The sequence below is a fragment of the Molossus molossus genome, unplaced genomic scaffold, assembly GCF_014108415.1.
Source record: "Molossus molossus isolate mMolMol1 unplaced genomic scaffold, mMolMol1.p scaffold_m16_p_19, whole genome shotgun sequence".
Taxonomy (NCBI): Eukaryota; Metazoa; Chordata; class Mammalia; order Chiroptera; family Molossidae; genus Molossus; species Molossus molossus.
The window spans coordinates 2901177-2915981 of record NW_023425354.1 but is presented as its reverse complement, the minus strand read 5'-3'; the positions used below and the strand labels follow the sequence as shown (position 1 = coordinate 2915981).

Here is a 14805-nt window from a genome sequence, read left to right as displayed (position 1 = left end):
CCCATCGCGTCTGCCCCGGGGCCCCGGGCCCCTCGGTGAGGACAGACCCAGCGGGGGCTCGAGAGGAGCCCCAGGCCAGGCGATGAGGCGCCACGTGGAGGGGCTCCGCGTCCACAGAGCTCGCTCACGGGGAGAAGTGCTCTTCCAAGGAGCCGAACCGGGAGGAGAGGCCCTTCAGCTGTGGCCGCGGCGGGACAGCCCGCAGCGCCGAGGGCTCCGTCGGGGGGCAGGGAGCCAAGTGCCCACACTTCTCATCACCTCGAGGCCCCTGGGGGGTCTGCTTCTCCACCATCTGACCCCGGTGCCCTCTCCATTCAGGCGAGCGGAGGCCAAGGGTCCCCCCACCACCTGGTGAGACCCCAAGAGCTCAGACGCGGAATCAGGCAGAGGGGGGACCCCGCCCGCCCCGGGCACAGGCCAGCGTCGGCTCCTCTGGGCCCCACTTCCCGGAGCCCTCACGGGGCTGGGTGGCAGGGCTGGTGGCGGTTGCTGTGGCGCTGGGGACAGCGCCCTCCCCGACGCCGGCCGGTGGACACTCACTTGATGGCGTAGGTCATGCGGTCGGGCCTCATGCACCGCACCATGCACAGCTTCTGCAAAGCTGTCTTGTTCTTCCACTCCTTGGGGAACACCTCCTTCTCCGGGGCCTCCGACTCCACCAGCTTCTTCCACCGCTTGGCTGACCCTTCGATGTCGCTGTCCAGGTTTTTGAACTCATCCATCTCCGAGAGGGCCTGGGGGCAGACAGCCCCTCCTGTTCTCCCTGGTCCCCCCCCCCCCAGCATCCCTGGGAGGACCAGCATGGCTGTCACTAAGACCACGGGCCACGGCAAACCGGGGCAGCGGTGGGACCCTGGGAGGAGGCGTCTGCTCCAGCACAGGACTCTGGCCGCTTCTCCAGAGGGTCTGGGTCAGGGGCCTGTCTCACCGCTGGGGACGACCTCCCTCAGGTCTTTGTGAACAGAGATAGCAAGGCCCCTGAGTGTGTGAGCCCAGGAGTCCGAGGGGTAACCTCGACACTTTGCATTTTCCTGGAAACGGGAGGTGGGGTCTGGGGGGCGGGGGGGCCTGGGCTCGCCCTGGGTCTGGAAGCTGGAGGTGGGGTCTGGGGGGCGGGGGGGCCTGGGCTCGCCCTGGGCCTGGAAGCTGGAGGTGGGGTCTGGGGGGCGGGGGTGGGGCCTGGACTCACCCTGGGCCTGGAAGCTGGTGGTGGGGTCTGGGGTGGGGGTGGGGTCTGGGGGGTGGGGGTGGGGTCTGGGCTCGCCCTGGGCCTGAAAGCTGGAGGTGGGGTCTGGGGGGTGGGGGGGCCCTGGGCTCGCCCTGGGCCTGCTGGGGAGCAGCTCTGGGCAGACATGTGCAGGGACAGGACTGTCACTGTTGGGACAGGAGACCAGCGCTCCCCTTGAACTGGCGGGCAGGTGGCCATCGCTCTGGGCCTCCCCCTGGGCCTGGGGTCTCCCCGAATGTCCCTGCCGGTGCGTCCCCCGTGGCAGAGGGCAAAGAGGACCTGTCCGAGTCTGACCACCCACCTTGATGCCGCCCCACCCCTGGTTCAGCAGGAAGTCCACGGGAGACACGACCCCGGCCTTGAAAGGGAAGCGCAGGAGGAAGTCCAGCTCCACCGGGTTCAGCTCCTTCTTCATGGACAAGACCTACGGGCACGGAGGCCGCTCAGCGCCCAGCCCCTGGCGGGAGGGGCGGGGGAGCCCAGGGCCCACGCCGCAGGGCCAGCACCGCCCCCCCCCCCCCGTGGGGCAAAACTTTGTCTTCACCTTGCGTTTTTTTTTGTTTTTTTTTTATCCTCACCCGAGGACATTTTTCCATTTTTTGCGCAGATAGAGTGGGAGGGAGAGAGAGGAACACAGAGAGAGAGAGAGGGAAACATCGGTGTGAAAGGAACACATCGAGTGGCTGCCACCCGCACAACCAACCAGGGCCGGGGACAAACTGCAACCAAGGTACGCGCCCTTAGCGGGAACCGAACCCGGGTCTCTCCGGACCGCAGGCCGACGCTCTAACCGCTGAGCCAAACCGGCCAGGGCCACCTTGTGTTTTATTAATCTGTTACTGAAATTTTTTCTTTTTTTTTAGGGAGAGAGAGGAAGGGAGAGGGAGAGAGAGAGAAACATTGATGTGGGTGAGAAACATCGATCAGGCGTCTCCCATGTGCACCTGAGCCCAGACCGGGACTCAAACCGGCGACTTCTCAGTGCACCGGACGACACTCGTCCGGCCGAGCCACAGCGGCCAGGGCTTGGATTGTCTTGTTGTTTTAAATCGGCATTTAGCACATTTACATTGTTGTGTGACCATCAGCACTGTCCGAGCCCAGGCCTTTCCCCTCACCCCAAAGGGAGACCCCGTCCACTCGAAGTCAGTCCCCGTCCGACAAGCCCGCGCCCCGGGGCGGTCACCTGGAATGTGACCTGGGCCAGGAAGATGAGTTTGTCCCGCTCGAAGAGCCCGCGGGCCGTGTACTCGTACACGGAGTAGGTGATCTCGTCGGTCAGGTTGATCACCCGCTGGCGGACCTCGTCGGAGGGGGGGGTCTTCTGGATGGCTTTCTCGAAGACCACGTTGAAGGCCTGGGCGGGGCCGAGGCGCGGGAGGCTTGAGGGCTGGGACGGCCGGCCGCAGACCCTGCCCTCGCTGGCCTCCGCACCGGCCGCAGCCCCTGCCCTCGCTGGCCTCCGCACCGCCGGCCCGGCCCCGCACCTTGAGGGAGAACTGGTAGATGGGGTTGATCTTGTTGAGGTCGTTCAGGATGAAGTAGAGCAGGGACGCCCTCTCGGCGGCCGGCCGGTAGTTCTCTCTGGCCTCGTTGATCTTCACCTCTGTGACCTTCGCCTCTTTCACCTGCACACAGACAGGCTGGAGGGAAGCCAGCAGGGGGACGACGCCGGGGAGCAGGGGTGCCCAGCCACCCCGTCCAGAGCTCCGGCTCCCTCGGAGGCCGTGGGGGGGGCTCTCGGCAGACGGCCGGGGTGCTGGCCGGCCCTCTGCCCGGGGGCCAGCTGCCAACCCTGCGTGCTCTAGCCCCGGACTCGGTTCACCTTTTCCTCGATCTCACTGGCTGTGTGTTTGGTGGTCTCCAGATTCTCCACCAGGGCCGTGTCTCCCAGAAAGTTCCCCGAGGCGGCCGACAGACGAGCCAGCAGGGAGTCCTCCAGCTCTTTCAGAACGATTTTAAATTCGTTCTGAGACTTGGTGAGGTTTGCCTGCAGGAGGGGCAGAGACCAGGACGGGAAACCAGTGGTGGGCACGGTCCCCCCCCCCCGCAGCCCGTGGTGGGCACGGTCCCTCCTCCATAGCCCGTGGTGGGCACGGTCCCCCCCCTCCACAGCCCGTGGTGGGCACGGTCCCCCCCTCCGCAGCCCGCGGTGGGCACGGTCCCTCCTCCATAGCCCGTGGTGGGCACGGTCCCCCCCCTCCGCAGCCCGTGGTGGGCACGGTCCCTCCTCCATAGCCTGTGGTGGGCACGGTCCTCCCCCTCCACAGCCCGTGGTGGGCACGGTCCCCCCCCGCAGCCCGGCACTGGAGCCCAGGCCTGGAAGGAGAGAGCGGCCAGCCTGTGGGAAGCCGGCTGGAGGGGCCCACACAGTACAGTGCCTGCCCTGCCCCTGCCGCTGCCCGTCATCGGCCAGGGCCTGGGACCTGGGAGGAGTGAGGGGTGGCCCCCTCTGAGCCGGGTACGGCTGACGGCACACGGCTGTGACGCGCACACACGGCTGGCGGCCAGGTGATGCTTCAGGCCGCTGGGGCGCCACTGACCCCCAGTCATTCACCGAAGCTGCCCTCTGATTGGGTGACACGACAGGGCGGCCAGGGAAGAAGGGACTCTACTGCACGAAGTACAGTTCAGTGTGACAAGCCAGGCCCCTCCCAGCGCGGCCGCGGGCCGGGAGCCTCGGTGGCCTGCCCCCCTCCAGGCGCCCGCACCTTCAGCTGCTCCAGGTCCGGGCGCTCTTTGGCCACCACAGCGGCCAAGAGCTGGTCCTCGAGGCCGTCCCTGGTGACCAGGAAGTTGATGAGGGTGCACTGGGCCTGCATCTCGGGCTTGTAGTGGGGGTTGAAGTACTTGGTGTGCAGGATGAGGCGGAACTCGGGGTGGTACTCCACCTCCTTGTCGCCAATCTTAATGAACCTGCGGTCGGAGCAGGAGGGGGTCAGGGGCCTCCCCCGAGGCGTGAGAGCAACAGACACAGCCCACCGTCCACCCTGGCTGCGCTGTCCCTACCCCAGCAGCCCCCTGCATCCCTCCCCCGTCCCAGGGGAGGCACCTGCCCTCCCTGGCTCCCTCCTCCCTGGCCCTTCCCCACGACGCAGCCGCTCTGTGTCTGGGTGGTTCTGGAATAACTCCAGTCTGACCCTCAGTTACTGCACGTACACGCCTGCCGACTCTTTCTTGTAAACAGAAGGGCCTTGAGAAGCCCGAGAAACTAGGACGATAAGGGGTTAATGAGGGGCCTCGGGAGACTCAGAGGAACCACGAGAGAAGAGAGATGAACGGTCGCCTGACCTCTAGCAAGCTCCTCTCCCCTTCTCTGCATCAGCCCCCTTCACGGTGCCAAAAACGGCGCCCAGAGAATGTGGGTTTTTTTCTATAGTGTGTGCCTTTAAAAGCGGGCAACAAAGAAGGCGGGCTGCTGAGGACTTGGGGAGAGCCCCCCAGCCCGCCGGTGAACAAAGGGCCCCTTTACAACTCGGCTGTGCGTCTCTGGTATCTCGCCGACACGGTACACCAGTTTGCTCTGCTCTTTACCAAAGTGTTCACCAGCTGGCTGCAGGTCAGACTCACCTGGGGTCTCGGCAGAACCACTCGGCCGCCCGGGGCTCCGCCCCAAAGCCCTTAACACGAGAAGACACAGCATCCCAACCCAGGGCACGGCACTGTCCAGAAGGCCCAGGGCTGAGCCGGCTCTGCCCACCTCTTCCTGGCCAAGCTCACTTTTTGGGGCCGAGCGCCACCCTCTGGGCATCAGCACACTAGCCAGGCCCCCTGGAGTCCAGACCTCGGCTGTCTACTTGCCGCCTCTGCTCTGGGCTTCTGCGGGCCCCTCTGCACCCAGAGGCAGCTCACGTCGATGCGGACACGAACATTTCTTACGCCCATTGGATGTCTCTATATGAGAACAAGCTCAGGGTATCAGCCAACGCCCAGAGAAACACAACGCCGCCATCCACTCAATGGACACTCACTCGGCCAGAACGGGGACACCCACGACACGTGGATGGCCCTTGACCAGGTGATGCCGAGTGAGAGCAGCCAGACACGAAAGGCCACATGGCGTGTGGTCCCACGGATGTGAAGTGTCCAAGCCCGAGAATCCACGGACACAGACAGGGACAGCAGGTTGGGGGTTGCCAGGGCTGGGGGCGGGGGGCGGGGGGTGACTGCTGTATGGGATGGGGGTCTCCTCCTGGAAATGATCAGTGACTGGGTGGAGGTGGTGGTCACACAACTCTCTGAATGGACCGACTGTTAGCAAAGGAATGAATTTTAACATGAAAATGAACTTCACCTGGATTCTAAAAATAGTGAAATAGGCCCAAGATTTGCAAAATGCATAATAGAAACAGACAGAAAGGTGTGACCGTGAAGGACGGAGGCTGTCACTAATAGAGTGGTGTGTTTATTCCCGACGGCTGTGGCCCCCCGGTTCCCCGTCTCCTGTGGAGCTGGGGTCCGTCACCCCGGCAGCATTCTGAGGAAGCCCCCGCGGCCCATCAGGAGAGCCAGGGAGGTTCCCTGCACTGCTCTCAGCACCCCGGGGTGCTCCAGTGGGCTAGACCTCGGAGGCGGACCCCGAAACTCACTTTCCCTTTTTAATCGTGTTTCTGCCCAGGAGCGGGTCCAGCACGGGCTCCACGGTCTCGCCGATGTTCTCGATGAGCAGGGTGTCCCCGTCTGCGATGGCGTGCTCGATGATGTCCAGGTAGCTGCGGGCACAGCGCGGAGGGCCGTGAGCCCTGGGGAGGGCGCGAGGGCCGGTCCCAGGAGGCACCGCAGGAGAGGCGACCGAGAGCCGCAGCCCAGGCCCCTCCGACACTTGTCCTTCCCTGGGGGGCAGCTCACAGCTTCCGGGTAAACCACCCGGTGGGACCCCAGGAGCGGAGAGTGAAGCGGAGCCGCTTAGGCAAAAGCTTTCGCTCGGCTCCCCCCCCTCCCTGCACAGAAAGGCAGCCGGGTTGCAGCCCCAGTTCCTCGTGGGCGGCAAGGAAACAGAGCCCACGAGAGACGAGAGGTAAGAAATGGACTGGCCTGCAGCCGCTAGGCTAGCAAAGGGCCAGGCCGAGCCAGGCTGGGGCCCAGGCCAGCACTGCCCCCTGCAGGAACCACAGGTTATGGGGGCTTAGAGCCCTGAGTGTAAGTCTTGACTCTTGGTGCCCTTTCCAGGGCCAGATGCTTTTTAAAAAACCTGCCTGTGGCCAGTATTTGTATTTAAAGGCCTGTCCACTGGTTTAGCAAACATGAGCCGCCGGAGGTGCGGTTCCTGGCGCGGCCCGGGACCCCTGCCTCAGGACCCCACCCCGGGGGTGGCCGGCACCTTTTCTGCCCTAGGCGAATGGCCTTCAGTTCCTTCCCGTATTTGTTTTTGATCCATTTGATCCCTTGCAGCTGGGCATCCACAATGAGAGGCCACCGCTCCGTGTTGCACAGGATGGTGGCGTTCTCCGTGGACATGCGGTCACTGGGGAGGCCCTGGTTGTTCCAAGTGGCCACGTCCGCATCGTCGGTCAGCAGGCTCAGGGGGTCCAGACCCTCCGTGATGGGGATGGGGACCTGCGGGGCAGAAGCACTGTTCCTCGGGGGGTGCCGTGGTCCTGCAACAGGGGGTGGCAGCCACCTTCGGGGGACGGCCACTCCCACAGCCCTGACGGATGTCAGCCTCGGCCACCCGGGGCCACCGCCTGGACCCTGAACGTCCGGGGCCTCAGTCTCAGGACTGAACGGGAGATTGGGCGGGGCCCGCCTGCCCTCGGGGACCCCCCCATTCCGGAGCGATGAACCCTGACCTTTAGTTGTTGCAAGTAGGGGATCCAGAACTTGTCCAGCAGCTCGCTGCGGTACCTCTTGGTGAAGTAGCCCACGTAGGACACGAAGGCGGAGATCAGCAGGACGTCCCCGCACAGGGTGACCCCCTGGGACGTGTAGCTCTCCACCGACTCGGCCCAGCGGACGTTCTCAGACGCCAGACCTCCCACCAGCCTACGGGGGCCGAGGCCGCGGGCTCAGAGACGAGGAGCAAGGCGGGTGGGCCCCACCTCGCGCCCCGGGAACCCCAACCTGGCACGGCCTCCCTTTGCTTCGACCGTGAACACGCTTCGGGGAAAGTTTGGGGAATACACGCTTTAGGGGAGCAACACGGAGGCTTTCTGGAGGCAGGCACCTGGGAACGCCGAGCTCCCGTCCCCAGGCCGTGTGTGGTGCCACAGCGACACCGACGCCGTGACCACTCACCCACGTGCGGGGCGGAGACCCCACTGAGCACACGCCCCCCGGCGGCCTCGGGCTGCTCGGGCAGCGGCCCCAGGACGGGTCCCTGAGCCTCGATGGCACGCCACGAGTCCCAGAGCGTCGACATGCGTTTGTCGGAAGCACAGGCTGCCTGATCCGGCCCACTGGGGTCTGTCTGCAGCGTCGCCCAAGCAGCCCTACTTCCCCAGCACCCCTCGGGGGCCAGTCTCGTGCAGTCTGGGGGTCTCCCCGGGTCCCCGTGTCACCCTAACAACGACCATTCAGTGGTCGCCAGCCACGGGGAGGAGAAAATACAGCTGGAAGCCACGCCCTAGAACAGGTGCATCAGCGCTCCGAGGCTCCGAGCTCGCTTGTGGGACCAGAAGAGAGCTCCAGGCTGTGCACCGGCGAGGGCAGCCTGGCGCGCGGCGGGCAGCGCCCAGACGCGGCCGGTCCCGCGCAGGCGGCGGTGGCCAAACACGCCGGGGTCCTGAGGGCTCGGGCTGCAGCAGGCATGCAAGGGGCCTCGCTGCTCATTCTTCTGCTAACCCCTTGTCAGAACGGTCAGATTTGGGGTTCAATAAAATACGAAAGTATCGCAATCAATTTCACTTGTTTCTTCGTAGTGTTTTAAGGTGGCAACTCGGAACTTTTTTTTTTTTTTTTGGAGAGAGATACAAACATCAATGAGAGAAACATCGATTGGCTGCCTCTGCACGACCCCTACTGGTCATCGAGCCTGCACACCGGGCATGTGCCCTGACCGGGAATCACACGGGGACCTCTCAGTCCCTGGGACGACGCTCCATCCACGGAGCCACGCCAGCCAGGCACCACTCAGAACTTCTAAAGGACAGAGGTGGCTCCCATCATGCTCCCACACGACAGCCAGCTCCAGAGCCCACGGGCACGGGACACAAAACAACCTGAGATGGCAGCAGCCCCCCCCAGCCCCGTGGCCCCCGGACAGCGGGATGGAAGTGAACTCTGCCCGAGCCAGCATCTCAGGCGGGCCGGGGGCCTCGGGGGACTCGGGGTCCTGTACTGCGAGAGGTCGCGTTCCTGAAGGTCGAGGAATGTGCAGGGTCCTCCAGGAGCTGGGGACTCGGTCAGGAGCTGGTCACCCTGTTACCCCAGGACTGCGCTCGGACAGTGGATGCACCTCGGGCTTAGCCCTCCTCCTGCAGAGGTCGTTCTGAGGGCCCGGCCCTTTTGGGGGTCTAAAGGGCAGGAGGGGTGGCCGGGGCGGCGCCAGCTACCTGTTGGCCAGAGAGATGACCCTGTTGGTGGCGTCAGCCTCCTGTTGGCACTTGATTTTCTCGGCCGTCGCTTTCTCAAAGGCTGAGGTCAGGTTGCTGAGGTTGGCGTTGAGTTCCTGGAAAAACGGGATGGAGGGTCCTGGCGTGGACAGAGCAGCCGCCACCTGGGAGGGCTGGGCGGTGGCCGGCTGCCCACGAGCACCGGACACACAGCGGCCCCGGGGGACAGGGTCCCTGCGGCCACCCACGTGCGTTCTCCCGCGCTGCTGAGCGATTCCCCAGCTGAGGCCGGGGCGACCCCTTTCCAGAGACACGGGCCCCCCACCAGGCGTGGCTGGCACGGGCGGGCACTCACGGCGATCTTGTTTTTGATCCGCGTCAGCTTGTCCTGGGCCTCGGCCAGCTCTGCGTTGGCCTCCTCCAGCGCCTGCCTCTTGGGCGCCACGTCGCAGTACACCTCGTAGAAGCGCACGATGTTGATGCACCAGGAGCACAGGCCCGCGGCTGCCGTGGACTTGGAGCGAATGAACTCGGGGTCGAAGGTCGGGTTGCCTTGGTAGGGCCTGCAGAGGGGACAGGGCGCTGGCCTGGGCTCCGCAGGACAGCGGCCTGACCAGTCTCCTCCCACCCGGGCTCCGCCCTGTGCGTGGCTCTGGCCGCTCCCCACAGGCATAGCAGTGAGAGTTTATTTATTTTTAATCCTCACCCAAGGATAGATATATATGTTTTACATTTATCTTCAGACAGAGTGGGAGAGAGAGAGAGAGAAACATCGATGCGAGAGGGACACATCGATTGGTTGCCACCTGCACGACCCCAACCAGGGCCGGGGACGAACTGCAACGGAGGTACATGCCCTTGACCGGAGTTGAACCCGGGACTCCCTGGTCCGCAGGCTGATGGTCTAACCACTGAGCAAAACCGGCCAGGGCTGACTTTCTTTTTTAAATCTTAATGATTACAGGGAGGAGAAGGAAGAATGAAACACATAATTCTGGCCCCTGGAGTGTAATGTGGGGTGTGAGGGGGCCGGGGGGCCAGTGATTTAAGGCCCACGTCCCAGAGGAAGGAAAGGCAGGCAGGCCTGTGTGCTCAGTGGTTAGAACACTGGCCCATGAACTGAAGGGTCTTGGGTTTGATTCCCGGTCAAAGACACATACCTGGGTTGCAGGTTCGATCCCAGCCCTGGTGGGGATCATGCAGGAGGCAACCAATTGATGTGTCTCCCTCCCTCCTTCCCTTCCCCCCTCTCTAAAAATCAATAGAAAAATATCCTGGGGTGAGGATGAACAACACAAGTAATAATAAAATAACACGAGGAAAACTTCCCCTCTCAACAATGTTACCTAGAAACAATAAAGGCAGAACAAATAGTTGCATCTATACAGGATTATTTCAACTCTGGAGAAAAACTTTAGATAAAAGACCAAAATCCCCTACATGCTGAGATCAGTCGCTCCCCGGGGGTGGGGGTGGGGGCTGCGAGGGCTCTTTTGTCTTTTCTCTTACACTGTAAACTATTCACTCAGCAAACATCTCTTCCTCAACAGACCGGAGCTGGGAGATGCTGGGGTCTCACCTGGGGTCACTGGGGTCATGGGTGTAGCTCTCTCATTTTTTATTGTTGACTGTATTACAGATGTCCCTCCTTCCCCCCCACTGACCCCCTCCTGCTCCCCGCTCCCGCCCCCTGCCTCCCCCACACTGTGGTCTGTGTCTATGGTGCGGCTCCTTCTCAGTCAGGGTCAAGCAGACCCTGGGGCTGGGTTGCCAGGGGGTGTCCGGGTGCGGACAGTGGGTCTGGAGTGTTTACAAGGGGAGGCTAGTGCACTGGAATTTATGGGGACGACGTGGTAGTCCCCCCACGCCCCTCCCAAGCCCCCCTCCAGAGGCAGCACTGCCAGCCGGGTGTCCAGGCGCCCCTGTCAGCTGCGGGGTTCCACCTGGTTCTGCGCGGGGACCCTGCCCCACCCCGGCGAGCGGGCGAGATGCCGGACCTCCCAGCGCCTGCAGGGGGCTCCGGGCAGGCCCAGGAATGGAACCGAACCCCAGGCGGCGGAGCCCGCTCACTTGAAGGCCTTCAGGCAGGCCTCGGGGATGTGCTCCTTGTCGAACTTCTTCAAGGAGTCCAGGAAGTTGTCCACTTTGCCCATCATGATCTTCGCGGCCTTCCAGCTCTTGTCCTTGGGGATCTTGCCCCCGGGCGCGGTCAGAATCATGACGGCGGCCGTGACGTTGACCACGGCGTCCGGCGGTGACCCGAAGGACTTCAGCTCCGTCAGGTTGTTCTGCAAACGACAGATGGGACTGCCGATCCCAGGAACTGCCGCGGGGGAGCCCCGCCGGCCGCCAGGGGCCTTCCTCCCCGCGCTGTGGCCGGGCCGCGTCCCTGTTGCTTCTCTCACCTTGTTCAGAGTGTCCAGCGCTTCCTGCGCGGCCAGCAGGGCCGGCTCCGCCTTGGCCAGGTCCGTCTCGCAAGCCTTTTGTTTCTCGGTGACATTCTGGAAGGAAGCCAGACGGGAAAGATCACGGCAAGGCGGCAGTCTGTCCGGGCAGGGGCTGCGCTGGGCAGGAGGGGCGAGGAGGGAGCCCTCTGCACCCCCTTCCTGCTCACTGGGCCCGGGTCTCCAGCTGGAGCACTTGCTCCTCCCGCCTCCTTGCTCCCTGACCCTCAGCACTCAGTGGCAATGCGCCCACCAGCCATGGCGGACTCAGGATTCGGAACAATGTGCCCACCAGCCATGGGGGACTCAGGATTCGGGACAATGTGCCCACCAGCCATGGGGGACTTAGGATTCGAGACAATCTGCCCACCAGCCATGGCGGACTCAGGATTCGGGACAATGCGCCCACCAGCCATGGGGGACTCAGGATTCGGGACAATGTGCCCACCAGCCATGGGGGACTCAGGATTAGGGACAATGCGCCCACCAGCCATGGGGGACTCAGGATTCGGGACAATGTGCCCACCAGCCATGGCGGACTCAGGATTAGGGACAATGCGCCCACCAGCCATGGGGGACTCAGGATTCGGGACAATGTGCCCACCAGCCATGGGGGACTCAGGATTAGGGACAATGTGCCCTCCAGCCATGGGGGACTCAGGATTCGGGACAATGTGCCCACCAGCCATGGGGGACTCAGGATTCGGGACAATGTGCCCACCAGCCATGGGGGACTCAGGATTAGGGACAATGTGCCCTCCAGCCATGGCGGACTCAGGATTCGGGACAATGTGCCCTCCAGCCATGGCGGACTCAGGATTAGGGACAATGTGCCCACCAGCCATGGCGGACTCAGGATTCGGGACAATGTGCCCTCCAGCCATGGGGGACTCAGGATCCGGGACGGGAGCTGCTCCTTCCATTGGCTCCAGCTTCCAGGCCACAGGGGAGCCTGGGGCCACACAGAACCACCCCTGACAGTGAGGCCTTATTGTCTCTGGGAGCATCTCAGAGGTACAGCTCCTCCCTCCCTTAGGAAAGAGTGTCTGCTGTAGGCCTGTGTTCATTCCTTCATGCGTACATCCATTCCTTAGTCACACACATTCACTCATTCACACACATTCATTCAATCATTCCTCCACGCGCGCATCCATTCATGCGCACATTCATTCCTTAGTCACACACATTCACGCATTCACACACATTCACGCATTCACACACATTCACGCATTCACACACATTCATTCAATCATTCATTCCTTCATGCGCACATCCATTCATGCGCACATTCATTCCTTAGTCACACACATTCACGCATTCACACACATTCACGCATTCACACACATTCATTCAATCATTCATTCCTTCATGCGCACATCCATTCATGCGCACATTCATTCCTTAGTCACACACATTCACGCATTCACACACGTTCACGCATTCACACACATTCACTCATTCACACACATTCATTCATTCATTCCTCCACGCGCGCATCCATTCATGCGCACATTCATTCCTTAGTCACACACATTCACGCATTCACACACATTCATTCATTCATTCCTCCACGCGCGCATCCATTCATGCGCACATTCATTCCTTAGTCACACACATTCACGCATTCACACACATTCATTCAATCATTCATTCCTTCATGCGCACATCCATTCATGCGCACATTCATTCCTTAGTCACACACATTCACGCATTCACACACATTCATTCATTCATTCCTCCACGCGCGCATCCATTCATGCGCACATTCATTCCTTAGTCACACACATTCACACACGTTCACGCATTCACACACATTCACTCATTCACACACATTCATTCATTCATTCCTCCACGCGCGCATCCATTCATGCGCACATTCATTCCTTAGTCACACACATTCACGCATTCACACACATTCATTCATTCATTCCTCCACGCGCGCATCCATTCATGCGCACATTCATTCCTTAGTCACACACATTCACGCATTCACACACATTCATTCAATCATTCATTCCTTCATGCGCACATCCATTCATGCGCACATTCATTCCTTAGTCACACACATTCACGCATTCACACACGTTCACGCATTCACACACATTCACTCATTCACACACATTCATTCATTCATTCCTCCACGCGCGCATCCATTCATGCGCACATTCATTCCTTAGTCACACACATTCACGCATTCACACACATTCATTCATTCATTCCTCCACGCGCGCATCCATTCATGCGCACATTCATTCCTTAGTCACACACATTCACGCATTCACACACATTCATTCAATCATTCATTCCTTCATGCGCACATCCATTCATGCGCACATTCATTCCTTAGTCACACACATTCACGCATTCACACACGTTCACGCATTCACACACATTCACTCATTCACACACATTCATTCATTCATTCCTCCACGCGCGCATCCATTCATGCGCACATTCATTCCTTAGTCACACACATTCACGCATTCACACACATTCATTCAATCATTCATTCCTTCATGCGCACATCCATTCATGCGCACATTCATTCCTTAGTCACACACATTCACGCATTCACACACGTTCACGCATTCACACACATTCACTCATTCACACACATTCATTCATTCATTCCTCCACGCGCGCATCCATTCATGCGCACATTCATTCCTTAGTCACACACATTCACGCATTCACACACATTCATTCATTCATTCCTCCACGCGCGCATCCATTCATGCGCACATTCATTCCTTAGTCACACACATTCACGCATTCACACACATTCATTCAATCATTCATTCCTTCATGCGCACATCCATTCATGCGCACATTCATTCCTTAGTCACACACATTCACGCATTCACACACATTCATTCAATCATTCATTCCTTCATGCGCACATCCATTCATGCGCACATTCATTCCTTAGTCACACACATTCACGCATTCACACACATTCATTCATTCATTCCTCCACGCGCGCATCCATTCATGCGCACATTCATTCCTTAGTCACACACATTCACGCATTCACACACATTCATTCAATCATTCATTCCTTCATGCGCACATCCATTCATGCGCACATTCATTCCTTAGTCACACACATTCACGCATTCACACACATTCATTCAATCATTCATTCCTTCATGCGCACATCCATTCATGCGCACATTCATTCCTTAGTCACACACATTCACGCATTCACACACGTTCACGCATTCACACACATTCACTCATTCACACACATTCATTCATTCATTCCTCCACGCGCGCATCCATTCATGCGCACATTCATTCCTTAGTCACACACATTCACGCATTCACACACATTCATTCATTCATTCCTCCACGCGCGCATCCATTCATGCGCACATTCATTCCTTAGTCACACACATTCACGCATTCACACACATTCATTCATTCATTCCTCCACGCGCGCATCCATTCATGCGCACATTCATTCCTTAGTCACACACATTCACGCATTCACACACATTCACGCATTCACACACATTCACGCATTCACACACATTCATTCAATCATTCATTCCTTCATGCGCACATCCATTCATGCGCACATTCATTCCTTAGTCACACACATTCACGCATTCACACACGTTCACGCATTCACACACATTCA

At 60.2% G+C, this 14805-nt stretch overlaps 1 protein-coding gene across 1 annotated transcript in view; it reads right to left on the bottom strand.

The window, feature by feature from the left end:
- The window catches only part of DNAH17 (dynein axonemal heavy chain 17), a 101217-nt gene that overhangs the window by 16373 nt on the left and 70039 nt on the right, over nt 1-14805 (bottom strand). Inside the window, exons 58-70 of the mRNA XM_036267784.1 lie at nt 11124-11219; nt 10789-11006; nt 9074-9281; nt 8719-8834; nt 7018-7210; nt 6549-6784; nt 5818-5940; nt 3940-4144; nt 3054-3218; nt 2716-2856; nt 2415-2585; nt 1530-1652; nt 541-734 (exon numbers count right to left, since the gene is read on the bottom strand). Coding sequence (XP_036123677.1) covers nt 541-734; nt 1530-1652; nt 2415-2585; nt 2716-2856; nt 3054-3218; nt 3940-4144; nt 5818-5940; nt 6549-6784; nt 7018-7210; nt 8719-8834; nt 9074-9281; nt 10789-11006; nt 11124-11219 — 2189 coding nt within the window. The remainder of the gene's footprint in view (nt 1-540; nt 735-1529; nt 1653-2414; nt 2586-2715; nt 2857-3053; nt 3219-3939; nt 4145-5817; nt 5941-6548; nt 6785-7017; nt 7211-8718; nt 8835-9073; nt 9282-10788; nt 11007-11123; nt 11220-14805) is intronic.